The sequence below is a fragment of the Pimephales promelas genome, chromosome 22 (genome assembly GCF_988280905.1).
Source record: "Pimephales promelas chromosome 22, fPimPro1.hap1.1, whole genome shotgun sequence".
NCBI classification, from domain to species: domain Eukaryota; kingdom Metazoa; phylum Chordata; class Actinopteri; order Cypriniformes; family Leuciscidae; genus Pimephales; species Pimephales promelas.
In genome coordinates, this window is record NC_142790.1 from 27,890,756 (window position 1) to 27,916,846 (window position 26,091).

The 26,091-nt window shown below is 37.9% G+C and overlaps 1 protein-coding gene across 1 annotated transcript; it reads left to right on the forward strand.

Moving 5' to 3' along the window:
- Positions 1 to 11,035: 11,035 nt before the first annotated feature.
- Positions 11,036 to 24,837, forward strand: kcnj12a (potassium inwardly rectifying channel subfamily J member 12a). Its single transcript, XM_039684533.2, has 2 exons — positions 11,036 to 11,566; positions 19,024 to 24,837. The coding sequence occupies exon 2, from the start codon at positions 19,184 to 19,186 to the stop codon at positions 20,498 to 20,500; it is 1,317 nt and encodes a 438-aa protein (XP_039540467.1). The 5' UTR covers positions 11,036 to 11,566; positions 19,024 to 19,183; the 3' UTR covers positions 20,501 to 24,837.
- Positions 24,838 to 26,091: the final 1,254 nt, after the last annotated feature.

The following is a 26,091-nucleotide window of genomic DNA, read 5'->3' on the forward strand; positions in this document are numbered from 1 at the left end:
TGGTAAGGCCAATTTATACTTCTGCGTCGAGGGTACGCCGTAGTATACGGCGTTGGCTTCGCACGTAGGCGACGCCGTTGTGAGCATTTATACTTCTGCGTTCAGGTATTGGTTGCTCTGCAGTACTGCTCCGAAACGCTAGGAGGCGGCGGAGGGTTTTAATGTTCCACTGTGTTTATATTCCTCGCGGCTAGGTTACTACAAGCAATAGTGACTGAAAGAGAGTGGATCATGTTGGAGTTGGAGCTTATTGGGGTGGAAAAACAGTTCATTTTAGTGAAATTACTAAAACTGAAAGGCAGAAATGAGAGAAGACGTCGGAGAAGATAGTACGTGTGTAAATGCGTGAGAAGGTACGTGCGGAAATGCGTATGAGGAAATACGATGCTACCAAGACGACCAATCACCGATCTTGCGGTCCGCGTCGTCGCGACGTGTAGTTACATTTTTGAAGAGGCGCGTCAGGCAACGCGGAAGGGTACGCGGTATGGGACGCGTCTGTGCGTATGGTACGCCGTACCTACTGCGCGCACCCTACGCAGAAGTATAAATTGGCCTGTATGGGACGCGTCTGTGCGTATGCTACGCCGTACCTACCGCGCGCACCCTACGCAGAAGTATAAATTGGCCTTTACGTGTAAAGCGCTGCCAGGAAAGTCTCCAAAACACACACACACACACATGCAATTCATACGTGAATGACGATTTGCACATTCAAATTCAAGGACACACTCGTACAATTTAAACATTCAAAGGTTTTTGTGCACAATTGCATATCTAGGAATGTTTTGCAGTTCTGAAATTTTTTTTTCAAGCACGTAATTTTTTTTGTGTGTATGTGAATTAGGTTTCATGCATGTGAAATTGTCTAAACATTTGTGAATCATGTTTTTTGCCTGAATTATCTGCTTCCATTCAGGTGGTCACCCTAGGCGCGAATGATGCGTCTATTCGCGTTTTTGCATTGACTTTAAATGTAATCTACTCACGCAAATAATTGTGAGCACACCATTTTTGTGGTGTTATGGGAAATGTTTAAGGTTAAAAGACAGATTTTGGTAGGAAGGTACAGTATATTAACTCTATATCACTTGATGAAATATACGGTTATGAGTTAAATATGTAGGCATCCTGTAACACAGCCAGTTTTCCTCCATTAATTGAACAGGAGTGTGTAGTGAATGTGCTAAACAGGTACAAGAAACTTTTCCTATTCTTGCAGAGCAGTCAGACTCGAGTTTGTCCTGTTTTCTGATCAGTTTTCAAAAGAGTAAAGCTTTTTTTTGTAGTAAATTCGATCTTAACTACTAATTAGAAGCGATTGAAGACCAATCTCTCTATGCTGGTGTACAAGTCATTTCGTAAGATGATCTTACAAAATCATTTGCACTCATCCACACACATCCTTGTAACCTTATACACACTTTTCTAATCACATTACCCTACACAACTAATTGAAATTCCCCTAAAGATGAGTGTGTGTTAATTCACTAATCCTATTTGGATATCCGTTACTAATTTGATATCTTCAAGGTATTGTATGTTATTGACACACACACACACACACACACAGGACCTCCGCAGGGCCGCTGACGGGAGCGTCACCCCCGCGAGGCATCGTCCGAACACTGACACCCGTGATCAAACCCCACACAGTCCAGCTTCTGAGAGATTCATGACCACAGGTTTGATGAACCTCACGTGACCTTTGATAACCAGAAGAATACACAAATATTGGCTGAAATAGTTGACTTGATTTCAATTGACATTAAATGATGACTACAGAAGATATGTACAGTATGGTTCCTTCTGATAGAGAAGCTTTTAAATAAAAATTATATATATATTTCTGGCACTGTATGTGGCAGTATCCATGACAACCAAACTGAGACTCACTAAAGCCCAGCAGTGTGTTGGTGTGATGCGTTTAAGTGTGTCCTCGAGACAAAGAGAGACAGAGAGCTGGTCATCACATGATAACGGCTTCGTCTGACTGACGCACATTTCAATGCATTCACCATTGATCTTAAAATTTGTTCAGAAAAATAAACACAAATTCCTCATAAAAAATTATTTTCACAATCATAACTGAGTTTCGGGTGATGTTAGTGACTCAAGTGAGAAGGCCTTCTCGCCCTGCAGTGACTTACGCAGAGGTTCAGTGCCCAACCCGTGGAAAAGTGCAAGCCGTGCTGTGATGGATAAGCACTGAATTAGTCCGGCTAAATCCATGTTCACTGATGGGAACAAAGAGGGAATGAGGGGTCCGGACACGGAGCGGAAACACTGCATTACAGCAAAGCCTAGGAGAATGAAGCTGATCCAACAGCCCAGATATGACCAGCACACACACACACACACATGCATTTATCAACACAGCGTTGCTCACACCACACGTTTACGATGGTTCAGGCCATGGTAGGTCACTACTGAGTTACAATATTCATACAATATTGTATACACAAACTGATTTTTACAAATACTATTGTTAGCGTGATATAATGTAACACTCTAAAAATGTAGCAACTGAAATTTTTATGTTTTTTTATAAATTCAAAAACAGGCGTCTAGATCGAACAAAAAACAATAAGAACTTATTTGTGATAATTTTATCTATAGCATTTTGCACAAGATTAGGCTTTTATTCTCTATTCTTCTTGCAGTAACACAGTATTTTTTATTTAAATCATCATAAAGGCACAACAAATACTTACATATCATTAATATATTTAGTTAAAATTCTATACCCTGGCTTCCGTTCAAATGTTTCGGGTCTGTAACATTTTTACAGACGAGAAGCAAGAAGACTGCATTTATTTGATCAAAGACACACTAATAAAACATTATACAAGAAAATATTATTTCTATTTCTATAGAACAACTGTATTGTATTCTAATATATTGTAAAATGTAATTTATTCCTGTGATCAAAGCATCATTACTCCAGTATTCAGTGTCACCTGATCCTTCAGAAATCACTCCAATATGATGATTTGCTGCTTGAGAAACATTCTGATTATCAATGTTAAAAACATACATTTTTTGTGGAAACTGTAGTTAAAAAAGTTTAAAAAAAAAGTTAAAAAAGCATTTATTTAAAATATAAATCTTTTGTACTATTATATTATTTGTACTATAATCGTTTGTACTATCTGTCACTTTTGATCAATTTAATGCATCATAGCTTAATAAAAATATAAATTTTATATATATATATATATATATATATATATATATATATATATATCACTGACCCAGAGTGTCATAATATTTCTGCATTACAGTAATGAGAACCTTGTTTATGTCTTCATAAAATAAACGTTTCATTTATGATCTGAATATGTAGTTTGTTTATGTTTTAGTATGTCAAAATATTTCATTATTGTGTTAAATGAATTCAATGAACAGACACAGTTCTCTCTCTCTCTCTCTCTCTCTCTCTCTCTCTGTGTGTGTGTGTGTGTGTGTGTGTGAACTGCCTGAAGTAAGACCTTCTTGTCACTCCACCATATGCCTCAGCCAGTCGGCATATGCCTGACCAACCCATTTACCAAACACATGCAAACACACACACTCTGCCAGAGACCCGCTGCGTTAAATGTCTATCTCATGCTGTATGTCCATTCACACACCGCTCCAAATCAATAGTTGACCACACAAATTTTAGTTTGTCCTTTCGTCAACCTCATATCAGTCCAAGCCTGTACGCTGGTATCTAGTTGAACACAAAGTTGATGAATGAGTATGCGGCTTATGCCGTACAATAACTGAAGAAGCTAAGCTACAAATAGGACAAAAGGCACAGAAACGTCTTCTGAAATCATATGAAAGATTGAAGAACAGACTGACATGTAAATAGTTATTCACTAGTAATTTTCCCCTTCTCAAGCAAAATTTAAAACTAGGATTGTTCAATAACACACAAGCAGCACAGTTATGTTTTTGCACTTGTTTGGTGCTTGACAAACATGGACATATGAAGTGTAAATTTATGCAAAAATGTTGCGAAACAATTATTTTCTTTAAATCCACAAAAACAGCAACATTCGGGTTTGAAACCACACGAGGGTCAGTAAAAATAGGCCGAATTTGTATTTCTTTTGTCATTGTGTGTTTGCAGTGGATGCGGGATGTTCATAAAAGCTCATAAACTCTGTATTATAGATCAGGTTTGGGTTGGCATATAATTGTGCAACTTAAAAAAAAAACTATTTCAGCTCAAAACTGTATTTACTTTTTAATGCCTGATGCTAGTATTGTACATTTACAACACACACACAATTGTTTTTGCTTATCTTGGTGCGAGCATATACATTTTCAGACTGATTTAGAGAGTAAAAAACGTCAAACATATCTTTAACATATCAAATTAAATGTCTTTTTTGTAAAGCAACAATAAAAATAAGATGCACTTCAAATATTTTAGGATGAATTATGAATGTAAAGCATATTAACTAATGTACAGTTATGCTTTTTCAACCAGTCCACAGAAGTCATTAGTTCCAAACTGATCTTGAATGTTCTGGAAGAACTCATAAAGATCTAAAATAATGCAGACAGGAACAGATCTCTTGGCTGCAGTGTGTGTGTGTGAGTGTGTGTGTGTGTGTGTGTGTGTTAACTGGACTAAACTGGGTTCTGCTGGCAGATGGATTTAACTCCCTGAGAGGCTAACTGGCTACAAATAGCACCAGTCACACATACACACACACAAACACTTGTCAATGCTCAGGCAGACACACATCACTCTCACGATTTATCTCTTCGACACACACACATCTCTCTCCTGCAAGAGAGGTCCTTAATGTTAAGGAGGCTAAAATTAGCACTAAAAAGCTGATGAAGATTACAGCCAAGAAAACCTTGCGGGACAAACAGGTGGTGAAAAGAGAGCAAAAGAGGACATTCTCTTGTCCAATTTTTCCCATGATGCTCTGGGGCTGGCACAGACCTGGCACACTCGTGGAGAGCCCCGCTGAGAATCGGCCAATCAGAGGGAAGATCCGCCCCCAGGAGCCGTCGAAGCACATCACATCTCACGACCAGAGAAAGTGGCACGACACTCGTACACTCGACACTGACACGCCTGTGTGTGTGTGTGTGTGTGTGTTGGTGTGTGTGTGTGTGTGTAGAGATGGAGTAATGGATTTATAATAAATATAAATATTGAGTTTATTGTGGTCACCAGTAATTATATACCACATTTTTAAAAATATTTATGAATTATATATTAAGTACAACTGCAAAAGAAACCTATAAGTTATTTATCATAACATGCTGTAAGTCTAACCTATATTATTATTAATATTAACCCATATTTAGTGTTATATAATATTTCAAAATTATAATATTTTAATATAGGAAGTTATTTATTGTTTCATTATTATGGTGCCAAAATACAAAAATGCTTAATAGTTGTGAAATGTGACCTGGATGTGTAGTGTGAGACGCTGCATGTGAGTGAGTCTGTGTGGGTCTCTTAGCGCTGATCTCAAGTCTGTCGTTACGAGTCCGCGGGTGTGAAAAACTATCGGCCATTAGATCCGCACTGCTGTCACCTCTGTCCTCGCTTCTGTCTCTCTCCATCCCTCCATCTCTCTACAGGCTCCCCTCCACATCAACTTTAACCCAACCTGTCTCTCTCTTTAACCTTGCTGAGTCGGCCTCTCTTATCTCCACACACACACACACACTTCAGTAGATATCTAAATAAGAACACCCCATGGACTTCAACTGGACGTTTTTTAATTAAGTGTAACTAATTGTAATGACTACAGATTAACTCAACCCAAATTCTCCCGCTAAAAGAAAACTTTTGGATATACTCCTTTTGCATGAAAATCAAACTGGATTTTAAAACATTTAAACTCGCTTGGTTTAGTCCTCAGTTGTGAATCGCTTTGGATAAAAACATCTGCTAAATGACTAAATGTAGGTGTAAATGTAAAGGGATAGTTTAATTTTTTACATAATTTTTTACAAAAATGAATTACATAATTTACTCACACTCAAGTTGTTCCAAGCCTGTATGAGTTTCTTTCTTCTGCTGAACACAGAAGAGGATCTTTTTTGAAGAAAGTCAGTAACCAAATAGTTGATGGACTCTATTGACTTCAAAATATCTTGTTCATGTATAAATTTTTTCAAAATATTGGAATGGATGGATGGACGGATGGATGGGTTGGTGGATGGATGGATGGATGGATGGATGAGTTGGTGGATGGATGAATGGATGGATGGGTGGATGGATGGATGGATGGATGAGTTGGTGGATGAATGAATAGGTGGATGGATGGATGGATGAGTTGGTGGATGAATGAATAGGTGGATGGATGGATGGGTGGGTGGATGGATGAGTTGGTGGATGGATGAGTTGGTGGATGGATGAATGGATGGATGGATGGATGGATGGGTGGGTGGATGGATGAGTTGGTGGATGGATGAGTTGGTGGATGGATGAATGGATGGATGGATGGGTGGATGGATGGATGGATGGGTGGGTGGATGGATGGATGGATGGGTGGATGGATGGATGGATGAGTTGGTGGATGGATAGATGGATGGATGGATGAGTTGGTGGATGAATGAATAGGTGGATGGATGGATGGATGAGTTGGTGGATGAATGAATAGGTGGATGGATGGATGGGTGGGTGGATGGATGAGTTGGTGGATGGATGAGTTGGTGGATGGATGAGTTGATGGATGGATGGATGGATGGATGAGTTGGTGGATGGATGGATGGATGAGTTGGTGGATGAATGAATAGGTGGATGGATGGATGGATGGGTGGGTGGATGGATGAGTTGGTGGATGGATGAGTTGATGGATGGATGGATGGATGGATGAGTTGGTGGATGGATGGATGGATGAGTTGGTGGATGAATGAATAGGTGGATGGATGGATGGATGGGTGGGTGGATGGATGAGTTGGTGGATGGATGAGTTGGTGGATGGATGAGTTGATGGATGGATGAGTTGGTGGATGGATGGATGGATGAGTTGGTGGATGGATGAATGGATGGATGGGTGGATGGATGGGTGGGTGGATGGATGGATGGATGGGTGGATGGATGGATGGATGAGTTGGTGGATGGATGGATGGATGGATGGATGAGTTGGTGGATGAATGAATAGGTGGATGGATGGATGGATGAGTTGGTGGATGAATGAATAGGTGGATGGATGGATGGGTGGGTGGATGGATGAGTTGGTGGATGGATGGATGGATGAGTTGGTGGATGAATGAATAGGTGGATGGATGGATGGGTGGATGGATGGATGGATGAGTTGGTGGATGGATGGATGGGTTGGTGGATGGATGGATGGATGGAAGGATGGATGGATGTATGTCTTGCCTCCATAGACAGGGACAGTAGTCCAATTCATGCTTAAAAGCCTCCAAAAAATAATGTCACAAACAAAAGTAAAATCAGCAGATGATAAATACTGGGCCACTAGAATGCAATAAATGAATATTAATAAAACACACACAACCACAAAATAATAATGTATTAACTACCTGAGTACAATTGAAATTGGTTTCAAACACACCATCCCTGACTCAAAAATATGAGTCAAACATTACATCAATTTTGAAAAGATTTTTAAAAAGCCTGAAGCTTTATTTGCCATTGACCCAGTGGCATTCTGTGTGCTATTATAAAATCACTAACAGCCCTATGAAAAGAGCAACATCTGAGCAATCAAATATTCTGCTGGGCAAACAGTCATACACACAAGAGTCACACTTAGTCACTGAATATATCCCAGAACAAAATCATCACAGCAAACACACAGCGAAAAAACAAAAGAACAACCAAAACATGAAGGTGTGAAAAGAGAGAATGGATAAGAAACAGAAAGTACATTATGAAAGAGAAGAGAAACGATGAGAACAGGCTCTAAGACTAATACTGAAAGAGAGAGAGAGAGAGAGAGAGAGAGAGAGAGAGAGAGAGAGCAAGTTCTCCGAACAATAGTCTGCATGTGGGAGGACAAGAATCTTCTATTTTACATTTCCAGAAGCGAACACAACACAGGAGTCTGAAGAGAAGAGAGAGGTGCAAGTAAACCAGGACCTGCTTAGCTAGTGGGGTTTTAGTCGAGAATCACTATTATTAGAGATCTTACTTGGAGTTAGTGATTTCAACAAACTTATCTTATCTGAGCAACTGAATCATTCCTTAACTCATGCGGCTTGTGCAACTGTGCTAAAAACACTTTAACCCAAACAACCCCCAACTAACCCTAGAAATGTCCAAGCAACAATGCTAAAACACTCAACGTGGAAACAACCCAAACTTAAAAACAACCTAGCAACTATGGCCATGTCCACACTAATACGTTTTCATTTGAAAACGTATATTTTTCTCTCCGTTTTGGCCTTCCGTCCACACTGAGACGCCGTTTTAAGTCAACAAAAACGTATCGTTTGGAAAACGCTCTCCAAAGTGGATAAATTTGAAAACGCCGTTTTCGCGTTGTAGAGGTATTTCAAAACGATGACGTAAGTTTAGTCATGTGATCCATGTAGTACCAAGAGATATTCATGTTTATCGGTATTGTGCCTGTTATGTGTTCATTTTTACACTATTTCTAAAATATGTTACTTTCCATGTTACTTAATATGTGCTATTCTTCATAGCACAGTACTGCAAAGATGACAGATAATATAGTCTACTCACATTTGCTGTCCTGCGGCAAAACAGGAGAGCAGTTGCGTTTTAGACCAAATTGAATGCGCCCTGGACGCATCCATGATGGTGAGATATTTTGCTAAATAAAATTATCCTGTTATTGTGCGATGACATTATTATTTATTTCCCCATCTGTATCATCTCAGTGAGCTTTTGTGAAGTTTCACGCATGCGCAGTAAAGTGAATTTAGAAGTTTCTCATCCACACTAACGTTTGTCGGAAAACACCTGAAAACGCTAGTGTGGACGGAGAGCGTTTTTAAACGAAAACCCCGTTTTCAAATGTATCCGGATTAATGTGGACGTAGCCTATATCTGCATGTTAAACATACTTGGAACAACACTTTAGCAACATCCTAGTGGAAAGTTTTGATTGGGAAACACCATTGGCATGTGCTTTAAAACGTATAACAATAATAATGCCCTACAGAAAAGCCCCACTGACTGCTGCAATGACATCAGTGTGAGCGCTCCTCAACAGGTCTGTGTGTCACGCTCCGGTTTAAGCCTCCAGCGCTTCACATTTCCATTCATCTATCTGTTTCATTTTTGGAAACCGTGATGATGCTGAGCTCAAGATCACCATGGAGACCCCGACTCTCTCCAGGAAACACCTAAAACACTGCAAGAGCTGACAGTGTGCCAATCACCATGGAGACATCAAGTGTTCAGAACCTGCCCGCCGGACACACACACACACACACACGCATGGACACGCATACACACACACACACACACACATGGACACACAGAGAGTTTCACAACTGTTTTAATGAAAACTGACATCTTCACAGTTGTGTGGGTAAAGACAGACCCGCTGATGATTGGTACAGTAGTATCAACACTTCTGAGCTAAAATTGTGGCAAATACTTCAAAAAATTGAATGCCAGAAATGGAAAAACCTAGAAGAAAAGCGGCACTATTAGTTAAAGTTAGTAATATTTTGTGATACTAACAAAAGAACTCAATGCGTTCAATGCGTGCGTCATCCATATTTGTTGCATTGTGACATTCTGTCATGAGATTAAACACGTAAAATCCAATCGCATTACTGTAAATGAAAACAAAATCATACATTATGATAGCCTTTTATATATTTTGATTTTATAATAAAAAAATGGTAACACTTTACAATAAGGTCTCACTTATTAACATTAGTAAATAGCAAATATGAAATAACAATGAGCAAAATAAATTTAAAGCATTTAGTAATCTTTTTTAACGTCAGTCAGTGTGAAAATCGAATTGTTCACTGTTCATTATTTCTAAGAGCATTAACAAATGCAACTTTTTTGTAAAAAAAATTATTTGCAATTTTGTAAAAATAAACTAATATAGTTAAATAATGTTAACAAGTGAAACCTTAATGTTAAGTGTTAATTATTGTACTATAATACTTTTGACTACAATACAGTAAAACAATTTAAATATGTAAACTGTAATATATATTTACTGTATACATTAAAATGGTGTTGTACTAAATGTGCTAATATTATAATTTAATACAAATATTATACTATAATACTTTCCTATTACACTAAAAATTTTAATTGTAAAACATCTATACATTAGAATTGGGGTTGTGCAAAGATTAATTGCAATTAATCGCAAAATAAATGTTTGTGTTTACATAATATGTGTGTGTGTGCTGTGTATAATTATTTTGTATGTATAAATACACACATATGCATATATATATTTAAGAAAATGTGTTATTCATATATAGATTATGTATTTATACACAGCATTTACGTGCAAATAATTCTTAAATATATACATGCACGTGTGCAACATAATTATACACAACAAACACACATATATTATGTAAACACAAACTTTTATTTTATTTTTAATCCAGCCCTAATTATAATAGTATTTATTGTACTGCCTTTAATATTTGATGATTTTAAAATTAAAGTTATTGTACTATAAAACTCTTTACTATTATCCAGTAAAAATAATTAAATTTAACTGTAAAACATTTATCCATTATGATAGTATTTGTTCATTTGTACTGATTTTATTTTTAAATTAATGTATTCTAATGCTTAATACACTTCAAATGTCTGAATTACAGTAACGAGAATCTAATAAGGATGATAAAACGGTAATGTCGTTGTGATTTGGTGGTAAATGCGCTCAGATGTCATGAAAGTGTCACGAGTGCTGTGAATATAAACCTTTTCATAGAGGAGGATGGAGAAAGTTTGTCTCCGTGTGTGTGTGAATGTGTGAGTGTGTGTGCCCGTATGACCACAGCAGAGCATCAAGTGACAAAACGCTGGAGCGCTTGTGCCGTGGGAGGGAGAAACGAGCGGAGGGGTGAGAGAGAAAGAGCGAGCGAGAGACACAGACAGAGATGAGAAAAGTGCAGTACTGATAGATCTGATGGAAGATGAAGCAAGCAGGTGTGTGACCGAGAACTGCCGTATTCCTCCCGCGTTTTGGGGGGACAAGAAGATCTGACAGAAAACAGGACAGTGCTTCATCCATCAGGAGTGGAGGAAGAGGAGGAAGAGGAGGAGGACATGCACTTCTCCAAACTGAAGTGTTTCTTCATGACCATCACGAGCTCACTGATGCTTTGATTCAGAACTCATTCACTTATTCAACTGGAGTGAGTGTTTGGGGCCGTTTCTCTGTTTCTGATCTGGAATATATGTGCTTTTAAAATGGTAAGAATGAAAAAACAAGTGGAGGATAGGATATGAATCTGAAATGGACAATGAGTGTGTGTGAGGTAGAGATGGCAGAGCTCTGGATCCCCATCACAAGCTCTCATCAAATGCTCCAGTTTGGATAACGCAACCACAACGCCATAGCACACACACACACTCAGAGGGCGAGGACCCCTCACAAAACGCAAGGTAAGCAACATCCATCTAAAACTTTACCATGTGTTGGTATTTATATACTTTCAGCTGCTAGAATCTCAATTATATGCACAATTATCACATATTACATCAATGCAAATTAAAGTTCATAAAGGGTTAAACAACGAGCTGGGGTCTACACGTTTATCAATGCATCAGTTCAAGAATAATCATAAAACTAAATTGTACAAACTGTTTAGATACAATAAAAATGAAATAGGAATATAATATGAAACAACTAGTAATTATATTATCCAATATTTCTATTAATAATAAGAAATATTAACACTAATGAATTATTTAACAGCTATTTTAAGTCCCAATGCATAAATGTTTTAATGTGTGCTGGCAAGAATCAGTCACTGAACTTCATTAGAACATCGTTAACTGACCCGATTATAATGACCTGATATTGAGCAGAAAGTTATATTCCCAGAGAATATTCCCAGAATTTTTGCTGCCGAAAATAAGCCGTACTTATAATAGTGGACAGAATGAGCCTTTATCTCGGATATTATTATCCCTGACATTCATAACAGACTTCAAGCTTTGAATAACGAACCCACACAGCAAACACGAAAAGAAAACTTAAACTCTGACTTAGGTCAGATTTAGCTCATTTGTCCCCGATTCACACATGCTCCTTCTTTTCAGGAACTACTAGGCTAAAAATGTTGACACAGAAAGCGAGGTGTGCACAGATAAAAGTGTGTGTGAGAGTATGAAGGTCATCTTAATGTCATCCGTTACCCTGCTAAAGAGGTCAGAGCTCCTCTCACCCTCCAAACTACTCGTTCATCTGATACACTTCTAAATAAAAAGGTTCTTTATTGACATTGACGCTCCCATAAAGAACCTTTGACATCCGACGAAAAGGCTCTTCATGGTGAAAAAAAGTTCTTCACAATAAGAAAAAAGATGTGGTGTTGCTGCAAAAATCCCATTCTGGAGTATTTTATAGTTTTTACACAGGCTAAAATGATAAAGAATCACCACCATCATGATGATGACCAACAAAACAATGTAAATCCACATGCATGAATAATTCAACCAGACGTGTAGAAATGCATCACTGACCACTTTCACATGGACTCAAACTATCCGACTAGGGCTTTACTTTGCATGATAATAATAATAATAATAATAATAATAATTTTTTGCTTTTTAAGGCACAGATGAGCATGCAATAGTCTGGTATCTGCATGTACCATTAAACACAACAATTAAAATAATACAGTAAAATTTGAACTATGTAATAACTATATATTTTATATAAGATCAGAGCAAAAGTTACAAGTTCTAATATGAATATGCATGAAAAGGCTTTTTAACAATATCATTTTAACATTACCTAATGATCTGTCAAGCATTGCATAATGCAATTTTTTTTAAGTGTCACCAACATTGCGGTGAGACAGAAACTGCATGAAGAAAACAGCAGGTAATGTCAGATCGGCATTAAATACTGCAGAAAACTAGGCCACAAGCGGCGAAACATGGAGTCATTAATCATGATCATAATCATCTCCATATCATAACAACGGCTCTCTTAGGATGTCAAATGATGTTAAAAGAAAAATGTCAGTCTGTCACATTTAAACTAAGTCAAATACGAGTGTTTGGAGATTACCGTAGGCTTTGAAGTTCGACCAAATCAACATATGCGAGGTCAAAACACAATGTGACAGTAATTCCTCTCATCTACACTTTCTGGACAGAATCTCACCCGCCATCTCAAGGTTTCTGCAAAGTTAGATGATGATAAAACGCAATTCAATACTGCAAATTATTCAATTATTAATCGACCACATGGTAACCTGATTAAAAGCCAACAGAGAGAATTTGAGAGTGACAAACCGTTGGTTGGTTTATCTATCGCAACTAGAGACGCTGTCGACATCACAGCATCTGTTGATGTGACCTTGTAGTCTTGTTCTTATAATATTATATTTTGACTTGACATACAGTAACAACTTTTACTTACAAAAAAATGCTTGGTAAATTTACTTTAAAATGAATTAAAGCAAAACAATTGCTGAGTATGTTTCTACTTAATCTAATTGTGTCCAATCTACTTAAATATGTAAAAGTTCAAAGTTTACTTTCTATTTCGGAGTTGCAGCATTAACTGAAACTGTGCGGTGGATTTTTAGTTCCCAGCGTGCTTTGCATGGCTTGATCATGAAGTTGAAATGAAGTGTTATTTTATGTGTTTTTGAGTAAAGGCAAAGCCATGTTTAATGTTCAGTTATGTATGACATATCAAATTTAAACATTCAATAACATCACAAGTACATAGAGTTAAAAAAAGTCTTTTTAAGACGTTTTCAAGACCATTTATATAAAAATTATACCTATTCCATGTTCCTACCAGCATCCTTGTGTTCATTTATTTTTCAAATGTGAAATGTAAAAGATGATAAGCCAAGCAGATGTGAAAAATAAAAACATTTCAGGAGGCCACAAGAAAGTTTGCCGAACAATGTTAAGTTGTTTTTTAACATTAGCTACTTATTCCATGCTGGGAATATGGGGAACTGAGATACCCCTGAACAATAAACATCGAAAATCATAATAATTGTGGTTGACAAATGAAACTTTTGAGGAGTTACAAATACAGCACAATTTTTAAGACCCAGACGTCAAAATTCAAGCCTTTTTAAAGTCTTTTTAAGGTATTATTTCCAAATGAATAAACTCAATGCTTTAGGCTTTTTAAGACCCGGCTGGAACCCTGTCATATTACTCACTTTTTATAGGTAATTTTTAGTTGGTATAGCATTGTTAGATTTGCTCAACATATGGGATGAACATTACTAAAAACAAATAGAGTGCAAATTGTTACCTAAATTTGATTGAGTAAGTTTGTTTTTACACTGATACTTCAATATGTAAGTATATTGAGTTAACCGTATAACTTAAATCCTTTAACTTTCTGCTTCAGGTCATGCAACAATAGCTCATTTGTGTTAGGCTACATGTTCTATATTTTCGTGTCAAAATATACTTGTGAAAAATCTCCCTGCCTCTGTCATTCCCATGACCTACATTCGGCTCCGCTTCGGTTCACGGACAGACATCATGACATTCTCCGGTCAAATCTGCTGCTACAACCTAGAACTCACCGTTCCCTTACAAGTCAACTCCCTCCTGAGGGTGAACCACAACCCAAACATCAGCCAACACACGTCACACTCACAACTTTACTTAGGTCACTTTCTGATAAAAGATTGCTTCTTATTCATGCACAATACTTCACAATTTCTACATTTCTACATTCAGAACAGTTGCTAAAGTGCCATTTCTAACTCATCTGACCCTTAAAATAACTTTCACTGGCGCAACTTTGTGCATTAAAACTTTAATTTTCAGTGAATGCATTTAATTGCATGAAAAATCATGTTTTTATTTAGTGTAATTTACTTTAATTTTCAGTGAATGCATTTAATTGCATGAAAAATCATGTTTTTATTTAGTGTAATTTATTTATTTCGATCTATTTACATTTTACCAATCTGACGGTTTAGTTGCAGGATTGCAGATTTTTATCTAAAGCATTCACAAGCTTTCTCTTTCAAACTCTGTTACTCGAGACAACTGTGGCCTGATGCTGTTGATGGCCCTGGGATGATCCAAGACACCGAGAGCTCAGATACAAGACAACACTATGGTGTTTCTGTGTGTGTATGAATGCATGAGTGTGTGTGCACAGATCAGGTATCATGTTTTCAGGTAGAAGGCAGACAGCACAGAGACGCTTCAGCCGCTGTAATTATGTAATGATGTTATCAGACATCAGTATCAGTATCTCACCAAACAAACAGACCCTGTTATGAAAATTGTGAAAAGGAAGGGGAAAAAAGAAAAATCACAAAAAGCGTATTCTCTTCATATAGTAACTAGATGGATCTAGAGAACAGAAACTTGAGGTCGGGCCGGGTCACGCTGAATGATTTTGGCCGTATGAAACAAATTTTGTAAATCCTTAAAGATTGCTCTGATCCTTGGCCAAAATCTGAAAAGTTTTTGATCGCTGGTTTGACAGCCGATTAATGAACATTGCGATTAAAAGTGAAATTCTGGCAGCGTCAGAAGTTTTGAGACACAATCCACAGTGTGACTTCGCCTATCAAATCAAAAATGTATAGGAACAACCTGATGATGTCAAGCAATTAGTGTGACAAAGTCAACTTGCTCCACACACACGTCTTCATTTTCTTCCAGTCTACTTTTCAAGAAAAGCCATAACCAAAATTAACACTAGAGATTTGTGTTTGCTAGTAGCCAGCCACCATTTCTATCCCACATAAAATGCAGCTTAGTAACCAAACGTGTCACAAATTGATGATGTAAATCCCTAATGACAACTGAGACCCTACAATGCTGTATTCTGACAAGCAACAGTCGTAAAGGACTATAATAGATCATACAATGTGTATACGGCTTTAGACAAGTAGGCAACATCAACCTCTAATCCCCTAACAACCCTGACACATTCTAAATCACACTTTAAAAGTGCATAGCAACACCCTGGCAACCACCCAAAACACCCTAGCATCATGGAGGAAACTTTTGCACAAGTAAACACCACTTAAAGTTTGGTCAGAAAATGTAAAGAAAATGCAAAGAGATTTTATATTACTTAATATTACGAATACGGATTGCTCCGAGACTTGGGTTGAGGATATAAATGCAGCTTTATTGGGACAATCCAGATCATAGTCCATATACAACATTCCAAAAAAGCAACAGGGGAGAAAACCCAGGATATGGGTAGATAATCAAATAACTAAGACAGGAAACAAGGATAAAGCTCAGAAATGCAGCGTAACAACATACAAGACTTCGCAAAGAATGAGCGAAAACACAGGGCTTAAATAGGCAAGCGTTAACAAGATAATGAGACACAGGTGGAAGTAATGAGATCATAATGAGTCAAGGCAATGAGTTATGGAAAGTGTAGTAGCCTACATGATGGGAAAGCAGTGTTTGGATTTTTTCCAGCTGTGGTGACAGGCCCATTGTTGATAATTAGGCGATTGACTGCAATTGCAGATTTCAAACAGAGATGGCGACAAAGAGGAAAAACTGCAGACTGCAGCTTTAAATGGACATGGTTCTCGGGTTTTGTTATTATTAACTAAAACTATTACAAATAATTTTTAACAATAAACTACAAAATGACTAAAACAAACTTACATTCAAAATGAAAATAAAAGCCAATTCAAAATGTAATAAATACTATAATAAATAACACTGATGTTCTCCAGAACATAAATAAAAAAGGGAAGTGTAAGTGTGACAGTAATGACGTCGCTCTATGATATGCAGAAGCAGGCCAGACAAATAAAGCACGAAACCTCTCGGAGAGCTGACTGTATATATTTAGATATCAGGCCACAGGGTTTCCTCCCTTCTTGGTCTTTGTCGTACATCAGTTCTGTCTCTCTCTCTCTCCTATTTTTTTGCTTCATAACCTTCATTTTTTCCAAGTCTTATCTTAATTTTCTGTGTATGCCCAGCTAACTCAGTACCCTCCCCCCCTTCAACCCACTTAGCATCTCTAGAGGATTGTGGGACGGCACCCATCGCCAAAGCCTCATACAGACACTGGTCTCCTGAGTGTCTGAATGATGTGTTTAAAACTCAAGTATGTGTGCGCAAACACTCTCAAACACACGGGGCACTCGCACAATATTGTTAATACCCCGTTTACGTCATCTTTGGCGTTTTGAAGGGTAAGATTCAAGCCTCATGAGGGATATCTGGCTGTGTGTGTGTGTGTGATCGGATAGCCAGAACATCTCTGTTGTGTCAAGCAGCTTTAAAACAGAGCTCTGATCAATAATGTAGGAGCCGAGAACAAAAACACATACATGAGAAACCTGAAATGAATCCAGCGAGCGTTCATGCCTCGACTCACCAATTTCATACAATATCCAGCCAGTGCAATGCCAAACTAATATCAATAATATCAGCAAAACAACTGACCCCAAAACCAGTGTTGTAGTACTCGAGACTCGGACTCGTCTCGGACTCGGTCTCGAGACCATATTTTAATGGTCTTGTCATGGACTCGTGTGCATTTGGACTTTTTTTTTTTTTAGGACTCGGACTTATTCCCGAGTCCACTCGAGTTCAATTCAAAATATTTTTCATGATTATTAATGTATGTTAATAAAATGTTTCTTTAAATTGATTGACACGCCCAGTGATTGTTGATTTTCTAGTGCGCAACTGCGCATGACAAATTGTAATAAAATTACTTTTAACGCCACCTACTATGTGGCCTTTTTACCCTAAACTGGTCATATTTTTTAAACTCTAAGTAAATTCAGTAAAAAAAAAAAAAAGGATTTCTCTAAGTAATTAAAAGTAAATTAGGTAATCAACCCTCACTGGTCTCGGTCCCGACTCGGACTTGACCGTCTCTGGTCTCAGACTCGACTCTCTATGGACTGGGTCTTGACTCGGACTCGACTCTCTCTGGTCTTGGTCTCGACTCGGACTCGAGTGAGTGAACACTGCCCAAAACAAAACAGCCTCAATTCATCTTTATGGTTGTTTTTTGTCCAAACATCAGACACGCACCAATGTCACAGTCTGAATCAAGGTAAAACTGAAGTAAGTAGGTGAAAACACTCCTTTTGGCAAATTTTGGCTCTAAAATCTAGTTACCTTCCAACCTAGAGCGCATTTTAAGCCATCAAGGCTCCTTTCGATCACATTTTATGGCAGCGTTGCATGTATTCTTCGGAGAGACAAACAAAATAAAACAATTAGTTCAATTTAAAAAAGCTTTTTACTATTTTTTTCTTTAACGTAACGTAAAATTAGGGTTGGGTATCGTTTGAATTTGAACGATTCTGATTCCGATTCCTTGTTTCGATTTCGGTTCCTAACGATTCTCGATTCCGATTCTTCTAAGAGGCAGGGTCAAAAAAGTTTAGCTAACCTTGCTAACCAATGGTCTTTCTGAAGGAAATAATCCTTTCTGAAGGAAATACTCCTTCTGTAAAAATACTCCTTTTGTCACAAATTTTGCATTTTGCCGAGATTTCGTTATTTTTAGAAAAGTGAAGCCACACTTTGGACCGCCGACGTAAGCTACTCATGTTCGACTCACGCGGTTATGCTAACACTTCCGGTAGACGCTTCTTCGTTGGTGTTGTTCAGCGGTTTCTTCTTCTGCTCGGCGGACTGTGAATATCGAAACTAGGAATCGAAATTTTAACTTTTGAACGATTCCGGGAAAAACGAAAAGTTAGTCCCGGTTCCAATCGATACTCGATTCTCGATACCCAACCCTACGTAAAATACTGCAAAAAAAAACATCTGCTAAACCGATTACTTTGAAACAAGAACGTTTTTATATGCAGAGTCACTCTCAAATGCCACCACTCTCATTTACAGTTTTATAAACTGATGGTGATCTGTTTGTTTTTCCCAAGGGTCTGAGGAAACCGAAGTGCTTCTACTGGTGATTGGATTTGACCCAACATCACTACAACTAAACCACCCACCACCCTGGACTCGTACTACTACTAAACCGCTCCAAAAAAGAGAGGGAACACCAGATTGGAAAAATAGGAAGGTGGAGCGCTAAAGAGGATGAGCGTGGGTCGGATGGGTCGCTACAGTATCGTGTCGACGGAGGAGGATGCTCTGCGTTTAACCACCATGCATGGCGGAGGGATGAATGGATACGGCAACGGCAAAATCCACACCCGACGGAAAAGTCGCAACCGCTTCGTGAAGAAGAATGGACAGTGCAATGTGCAGTTCACCAACATGGACGAGAAGTCCCAGCGCTACCTGGCGGACATATTCACCACTTGCGTGGACATCCGCTGGCGCTACCTAGTGATCGTTTTCACGCTAGTCTTCGTGATTTCCTGGTTGGCGTTCGGCTTGGCGTTTTGGGTTCTCGCGCTTCTCCACGGTGATCTGGACAACCCGGCGGGCGACGACAACTTCACGCCGTGCGTTCTGCAGGTGAACGGTTTCATCGCGGCGTTCCTGTTCTCAATCGAGACGCAAACGACCATCGGTTATGGGTTCCGCTGCGTGACGGAAGAATGTCCTCTCGCGGTGTTTCTCGTGGTCTTCCAGTCCATCGTGGGCAGCATCATCGACTGCTTCATGATCGGAGCGATCATGGCCAAAATGGCGCGTCCTAAGAAGCGGGCGCAGACTCTGTTGTTCTCGCAAAACGCCATCATCGCCATGCGTGACGGGAAACTGTGCTTGATGTGGCGGGTGGGGAACCTGCGAAAGAGTCACATCGTCGAGGCGCACGTGCGAGCGCAGCTCATCAAACCGCGGGTTACCGTCGAAGGCGAGTACATCCCACTGGACCAGCTGGACATCAATGTCGGGTTCGACAAAGGGCTGGACCGCATCTTCCTAGTCTCGCCAATCACAATCCTGCATCAAATCGACCAGGAGAGTCCTCTGTTCGGCGTCGCTAAGCAGGATCTCGAAACGGCGGATTTTGAGATCGTGGTCATCTTGGAGGGAATGGTGGAGGCGACGGCCATGACGGCACAGGCGAGAAGCTCCTACTTGGCTAGCGAGATCCTCTGGGGGCATCGGTTCGAGCCGGTGCTGTTTGAGGAAAAGAACCAATACAAGGTCGATTACTCTCACTTCCACAAGACCTACGAGGTGCCGTCCACCCCTCGCTGCAGTGCCAAGGACATGATGGAGAACAAGTACCTGGTGGTGCCCAGCGCCAACTCCTTCTGCTACGAGAACGAGCTGGCGATCCTGAGCCACGAAGAGGAGGACGACGACAGTCCGGAAAGGATAAAGCCAGAGCGAGCGAGGAGCCTCAGCCCGGAGAGAACGCCTCGACACGATTTCGAACGACTGCAGAACCCTCGCTGTGCGGAGCAAAGGTCATACCGAAGGGAGTCAGAGATATGAACCTTTACTATGACCTTTTTGATACTTTCGTTCCTGGAGACACTGGAGCTTCTAAAATGCAGAACAATGCAAAGTGCCATACGCAGAGAGTGAGCGAGTGAATGAATGAGCAATGAACAAACGGGTGAATGTGTGAAAGCTGGAGCGACGTGTAGCGGAGGGGAGATGCCGATTCGAAGAGAGAAAGAGAGGCAGTAGGAATCTTTTTATCCTGCACGGAAAACTTGAATCTTTTCCTCGTTTTGTTTCATGATACTAGTTTAGCTGTTAAACTCTTGATTCTTAAAGGGATAGTTCACCAAAAAAAATTATTCTGAAAAAGTGATTTAGTTACACAACTGGAATACAAATGGATATATTTTTAAAAAGTTATAATAAAAAAAAATATATATATACACATGTAAAAAAATATATAATAATATTAAAATTATATATCAAATTCTTAATTATTCTTTAATATGAAATTATTTTTTTTAATATATCTATTATATTTCTTTTTGTGTGTTTCTATATAATTTATAAACACTTATATTCGGATCATATTCATTTTAAGAAATCTTTAATTTGGCTGAATACAGTCATGTGGACTTTTAAAAGCCATGGTCACCATAACCTAGGGTTGCAAAGGGACAGAACATTTCCTGTAAATTTGCATGGGCAGTTCAGCTGCATGGGGAATTTGGGAAATATTCCAAGTTGGAAATTTATATTGGACAAATTTATATAAACTGTATCATGTACGAACATACAGTAAATATAAACATATTATTTGGCCATAAGCAGACATGCATGCAACCTAATGCACATTTTAAAACATTTTTGATTTATTTGTGAGTAGAACTTTAATTAAATCTTTCATTCAACAACAAATTAACATGAATGTTGAATAAAATAAACATATTTCTTTTGACCCCCCCCCCCACAAAAAAACAAAATCCTATTCAAAATGTGAAACGAAAGCACGTCATCCCCTCCCCACCCAAAATATGCTCCATTAAAATTGTTGTTTTAACAAAGATTAAGCTGTAATATGTTTTTTTTTTTCAATTAAGTATTTAAGTTAAACTACAATTAATTTTTTTTTGTTTATTCCATTTCCAATTGAAAGTTTCCAACTTTGAATTGTGCAACCCTACTATAAACTGTCATTATATAGAAAAGCATTTTCCTTTAAAAAAAATGTTCCACAAAACAAAAAAACACCATACATATTTGAAACTCACATGATGAGGGAGAGTAAACTATGACAAAAAAAAAAAAATTACATTATTTTTGGTGTACTATTCCTTTAATGTGTAAATATTTCTGCATAGATTCATGGTTTTGTGTGCGATATTAATTTCTAGCAAGAGAAAAACAAAGACAATGTTACATTTACAAAGATAAGGAAGAAAGATATTAGTCAATTTATTTTTGCATTCAATCCAAGCACAAATGACAAGCAATGCCGGGGCACACTATCCCTGGAGAACTACACACACACTGATCAGTGAGACATGATAAATTCCCCTTTACAACTGCACTACCTAGACAGACCATGTGAACAATGTAAGCACCTGAGCGTGTGTGTGCGTGAGTGAGTGTGTGTGTGTGTTTTGTGCAGCTGAGCACAATGCCTCATGTGAGACGCACAAGGAGAAGGTTGAATGGCAAACACTCCTAAAACTACAACATGCTCCTGCATACTTGTTAGATATATTTAAAGCAAAATAGAGATATATTATATTTAGGTAGAGAGATATATATAATGTAGACATTATCAGTTTGCACCATGTAACCTAATATAGCGGCAGATCTTCAGAGAACTCACTGGGATGATCATCATCAACTGTTTAGATACTTAATCTTTTCTTTTGTCCCTGAGACAGAAACGCCTGATAGAAAACTCTGTGTGAATCCAGAAACTTCCCTTCAAATGTCGTATTTTAATACATTTACCTGTCTTAATATATTTCAACTTCCTGCCGAATTTTTCATGAAAAGAATGGGATTCAAGAATGCCAACATTTACTGCATTTCTATTAATATTTTAAAAAGAAACTACAAGCCGAACTAATCTGAAATATAACGATTGAGTATCTGATGATAGTATTCACTGATCTATGCACACGGTCGGACTGAGTGTTGAGTGCAATCTGCATTTCATCATCTTCTCTTTTCTATTATTATTGTGACAAAAACCTCACAACATCTTGATGCATTTTAGCAGTTCATTTTAAAGGGATGTTCCAGGTTAAATAAAGCTGTCAATTATTACAGAAATGACATAACTTCATGTAAAGGCAAACAAAAATCATGTTTACAGTAATGCACTATGGCAGTCTATGGGGGAAAGGCATTATAGGAATAATTCACCCAAAAATAACAATAAATTATCCCACAATTTACTCGCCCTCAAGCCAGGTGTATAGCCTATGTCTTTTTTCTTTCAGCCAAACACAATCTGAGTTAGCTATAGCCTATTAAATAATATCCTGGCTCTTCCAAGCTTTGTAATGGCATTGACTTGTGCCAGAGATTTAGCCTAGAAGCTCAAAAAAATAACATCCATCCATCATAAAAGTAATCCAGTCAAGAAAAATATAAATATACTTTCTTAATTAACTATAACTACGTTGGGTCAGAGGTCACCCTTAGGCCGGAACATGAACGTGCATCATGAACGTGCATACGGCCGTTGAAGCCAGTGATTATAGTTTATAAAGTTTTCAATATGGATTTTTTTTTTTTTTTTGCACCATCACTTCGGTTCATTTGGCATTTATAAACCCACTAATTTACTTGTATGATGGATGAATTTGATTTTAAGCTTAAAAAAGCTTAAAAAAAAACTCGGGCAATCTGCAATGCCATTAAAAAGCTGGGAAGTGCAAGGATATAAATTTCATTTTTGGGTAAACTATTCCTTTAAAACAGTCAGTGTCTTTGTTTTTTAGAGACATCGCATGCAGCCAGGCACATCTAACAATTTGCTTCGAACTGTAATTTGAAGCATGTATCAAAGATGATTTAGATCTATTTAATTGAATTTACTAGAACTTGGTTCTAGTACTTGAACAACTTGAAGTTCAATTTACTTGAACATTACAATTGGTTCGTAAAAACTGTCTATAATCCATGTTTGAGCAGAGGATTCGTTACAATTTGCAGTTTGACCAGCAGATGTCGACGTAGTTCAGTAAAATCCATCCAAGATGGCGGATAAGGAAAATGTCGATATATTTCACATACCAAAACTAAAGTAAAATTCATTAAATCTGATTAAAACATATTTCATCCAATATTTGTGTTATATTTTATGATAATCACGTTTTTGGTATTTCGTAATCATCGTGATGATGCTTGTTAGCCGTGTACATCATATAAAAAATGCTTACTAAATTTTGTAGCCTTCATGTTGACATGGAATTATTGATAAAAACTACTTAATTACCTTGATGTGTACAGATAAATCCATCTCTTAATTTCTGGCATGAACGCATGAAGCCAGTAAACAGTAACTCTTGTGCAAAAACAGCAGAAAGAGACTTTTTACCTGGAGAAAACGCCAGGCGCTTCAGTGCAGACGATGTTCATCCGCGTTAGTTAGTTCCACCTCAAAACTTTAGAGCTAACATAACACATTTAATTTTGATTTGACATAATGAATATAGCCGCTTTAACATAAGTTTAAAAATCATGCTGCACATTTCTTTTATTTATTTCTTTTATTGCCCCATAGACGTGCCTTATAAGTGCAAACACAATTTTGGCTTGTTTTCATCAACAAATGGATAAGGTTGTCTGAGGTGATCGATAACATGTCACAGATGTTTGAGATGAGCTTTAGCTGTATTTGCCCCGGAATATTGCTTTAAAGAGAGGGACAAAATAATCACTCATTATTAGAAACTGTGGAGATTGAATGCTGCTGCTTATCTGTGTGTGTGTGTGTGTGTGTGTGTGTGTTATGCCACTGTATGTTAGTATGAAGGGTACATTCATGCAGCAATAATGAAAAGATCAAAGCAATATGTGATGTATCAACCACAATTTATCAGGACAAAAACATTTCGATTTTACCAGTTTGAAGTGAAGTGAAGCAATGTATTCATTGAGAAAGCACAGAGATTATGATAACTTTTGTGAGCTGTACTGTACAACTTTTTTGTAAAAAAAAAAAAAAAACCTGAAAGACAAAAATGTTAAAAAATGAATACTAGATCAGTCTCTTCTTCTGCCGTTTCATTATTACTCCAAAGGATTTTATATGAGATGATACACCTGTGAACACATTCAAATATATGGATCTTACAACAGACCACAAAACAAAATTAATTAAATAAATATAAAGCAGAGATCTGAATCATATTGCATTTCTGTACTGGGAGAAATGGGCAAAACTGTTGAAAACAGCCAATTTAGGAGAATGAAAGACAATGACAAGAGACGCCTACGAGCCGTGACTCTGCCAGAGAGAACGACACCTGCTACTGAAGCTAGAAGACAAAACGCCATTTTAATTTGTGTTGTACTGGAAACTAAATCTTAGAGACTGAGAATCGGACTGGTCACATCCAATCTCGCTTATGAAAACATGCAAACATTTAGGCCTATGGGTGTACAAACTTTTTCACATTCTCGAAAGTCATCAGTTTTTTAACCACACTAAAAAAAATTGCAGTAAAAAATTGCATTTTATTAACTGAAATGTTAATAGCATATTACAAAAACTAACATAAACCCTACTGATAGCAAAAAACTAAGAAACATAATGGGTAACTTACAACCATCAAATGTGTCATCAGTTTATGGCTTTTTACTGTAAATTAGCCAATGATTTGTTTTGTTTTTTACTTCCAAAAACAAAATGGTACAGTATTTTACTGTAAAATTACATCAAATGCAAGGTTAGAGTAGATTTTTTCCCCCTGTAAATAGTAAGGGGACTAATTGTTTATGAAATGACAGTTTTTTACAGTAGCATTTTTACCGTCAGCCATTCAGAATTGTATTGAGAATGTGTTTTTAACTTCACTTTTGTTTTGGAAACACGGTGAAGAGTTGCAGTGTGAGTTAAAGTGAGCTCAAATGCTGGCTTGATAAAGCGTTGTTGAAAAAAGTTGAAAATGCCTTTTAAAAGGAAGTTTGACTGTTACACATATTTTTGAATGACGCCGTTGACCAAGACGCAGGTATTCCAGGTATTTATGTTTAATAGGTGATGATAATATACTAGCCGAAATGAATTACCCAGCAGAACTTAATCAAACACGACATTAACACAGAAAACCAGTGAGTCTGCACAGAGAAACAGATGTAGCCTGCTGGTAATGCCTTCAACTAATCATTTGCATATGTGTTTATTAATACATGTATCTACACCTCGTCCAGCGGGATGCTTCTGGCTCCGTCTCTGTGGTTTCTGTTTCCATGGAAACGTGACAGGCCGCTGTGGTCCAGGTGTCCTGCGTCGTCTTACATGGGAGAATAATGATTCAAGAGCAGGAAAGTATAGGGTGAACTCAACATTGATTCGATCATTATTACAGCTAACGACATCGATTACCCTGCAGCAAAGTTTCAATATTTATTTGTACATAACAGTTCTT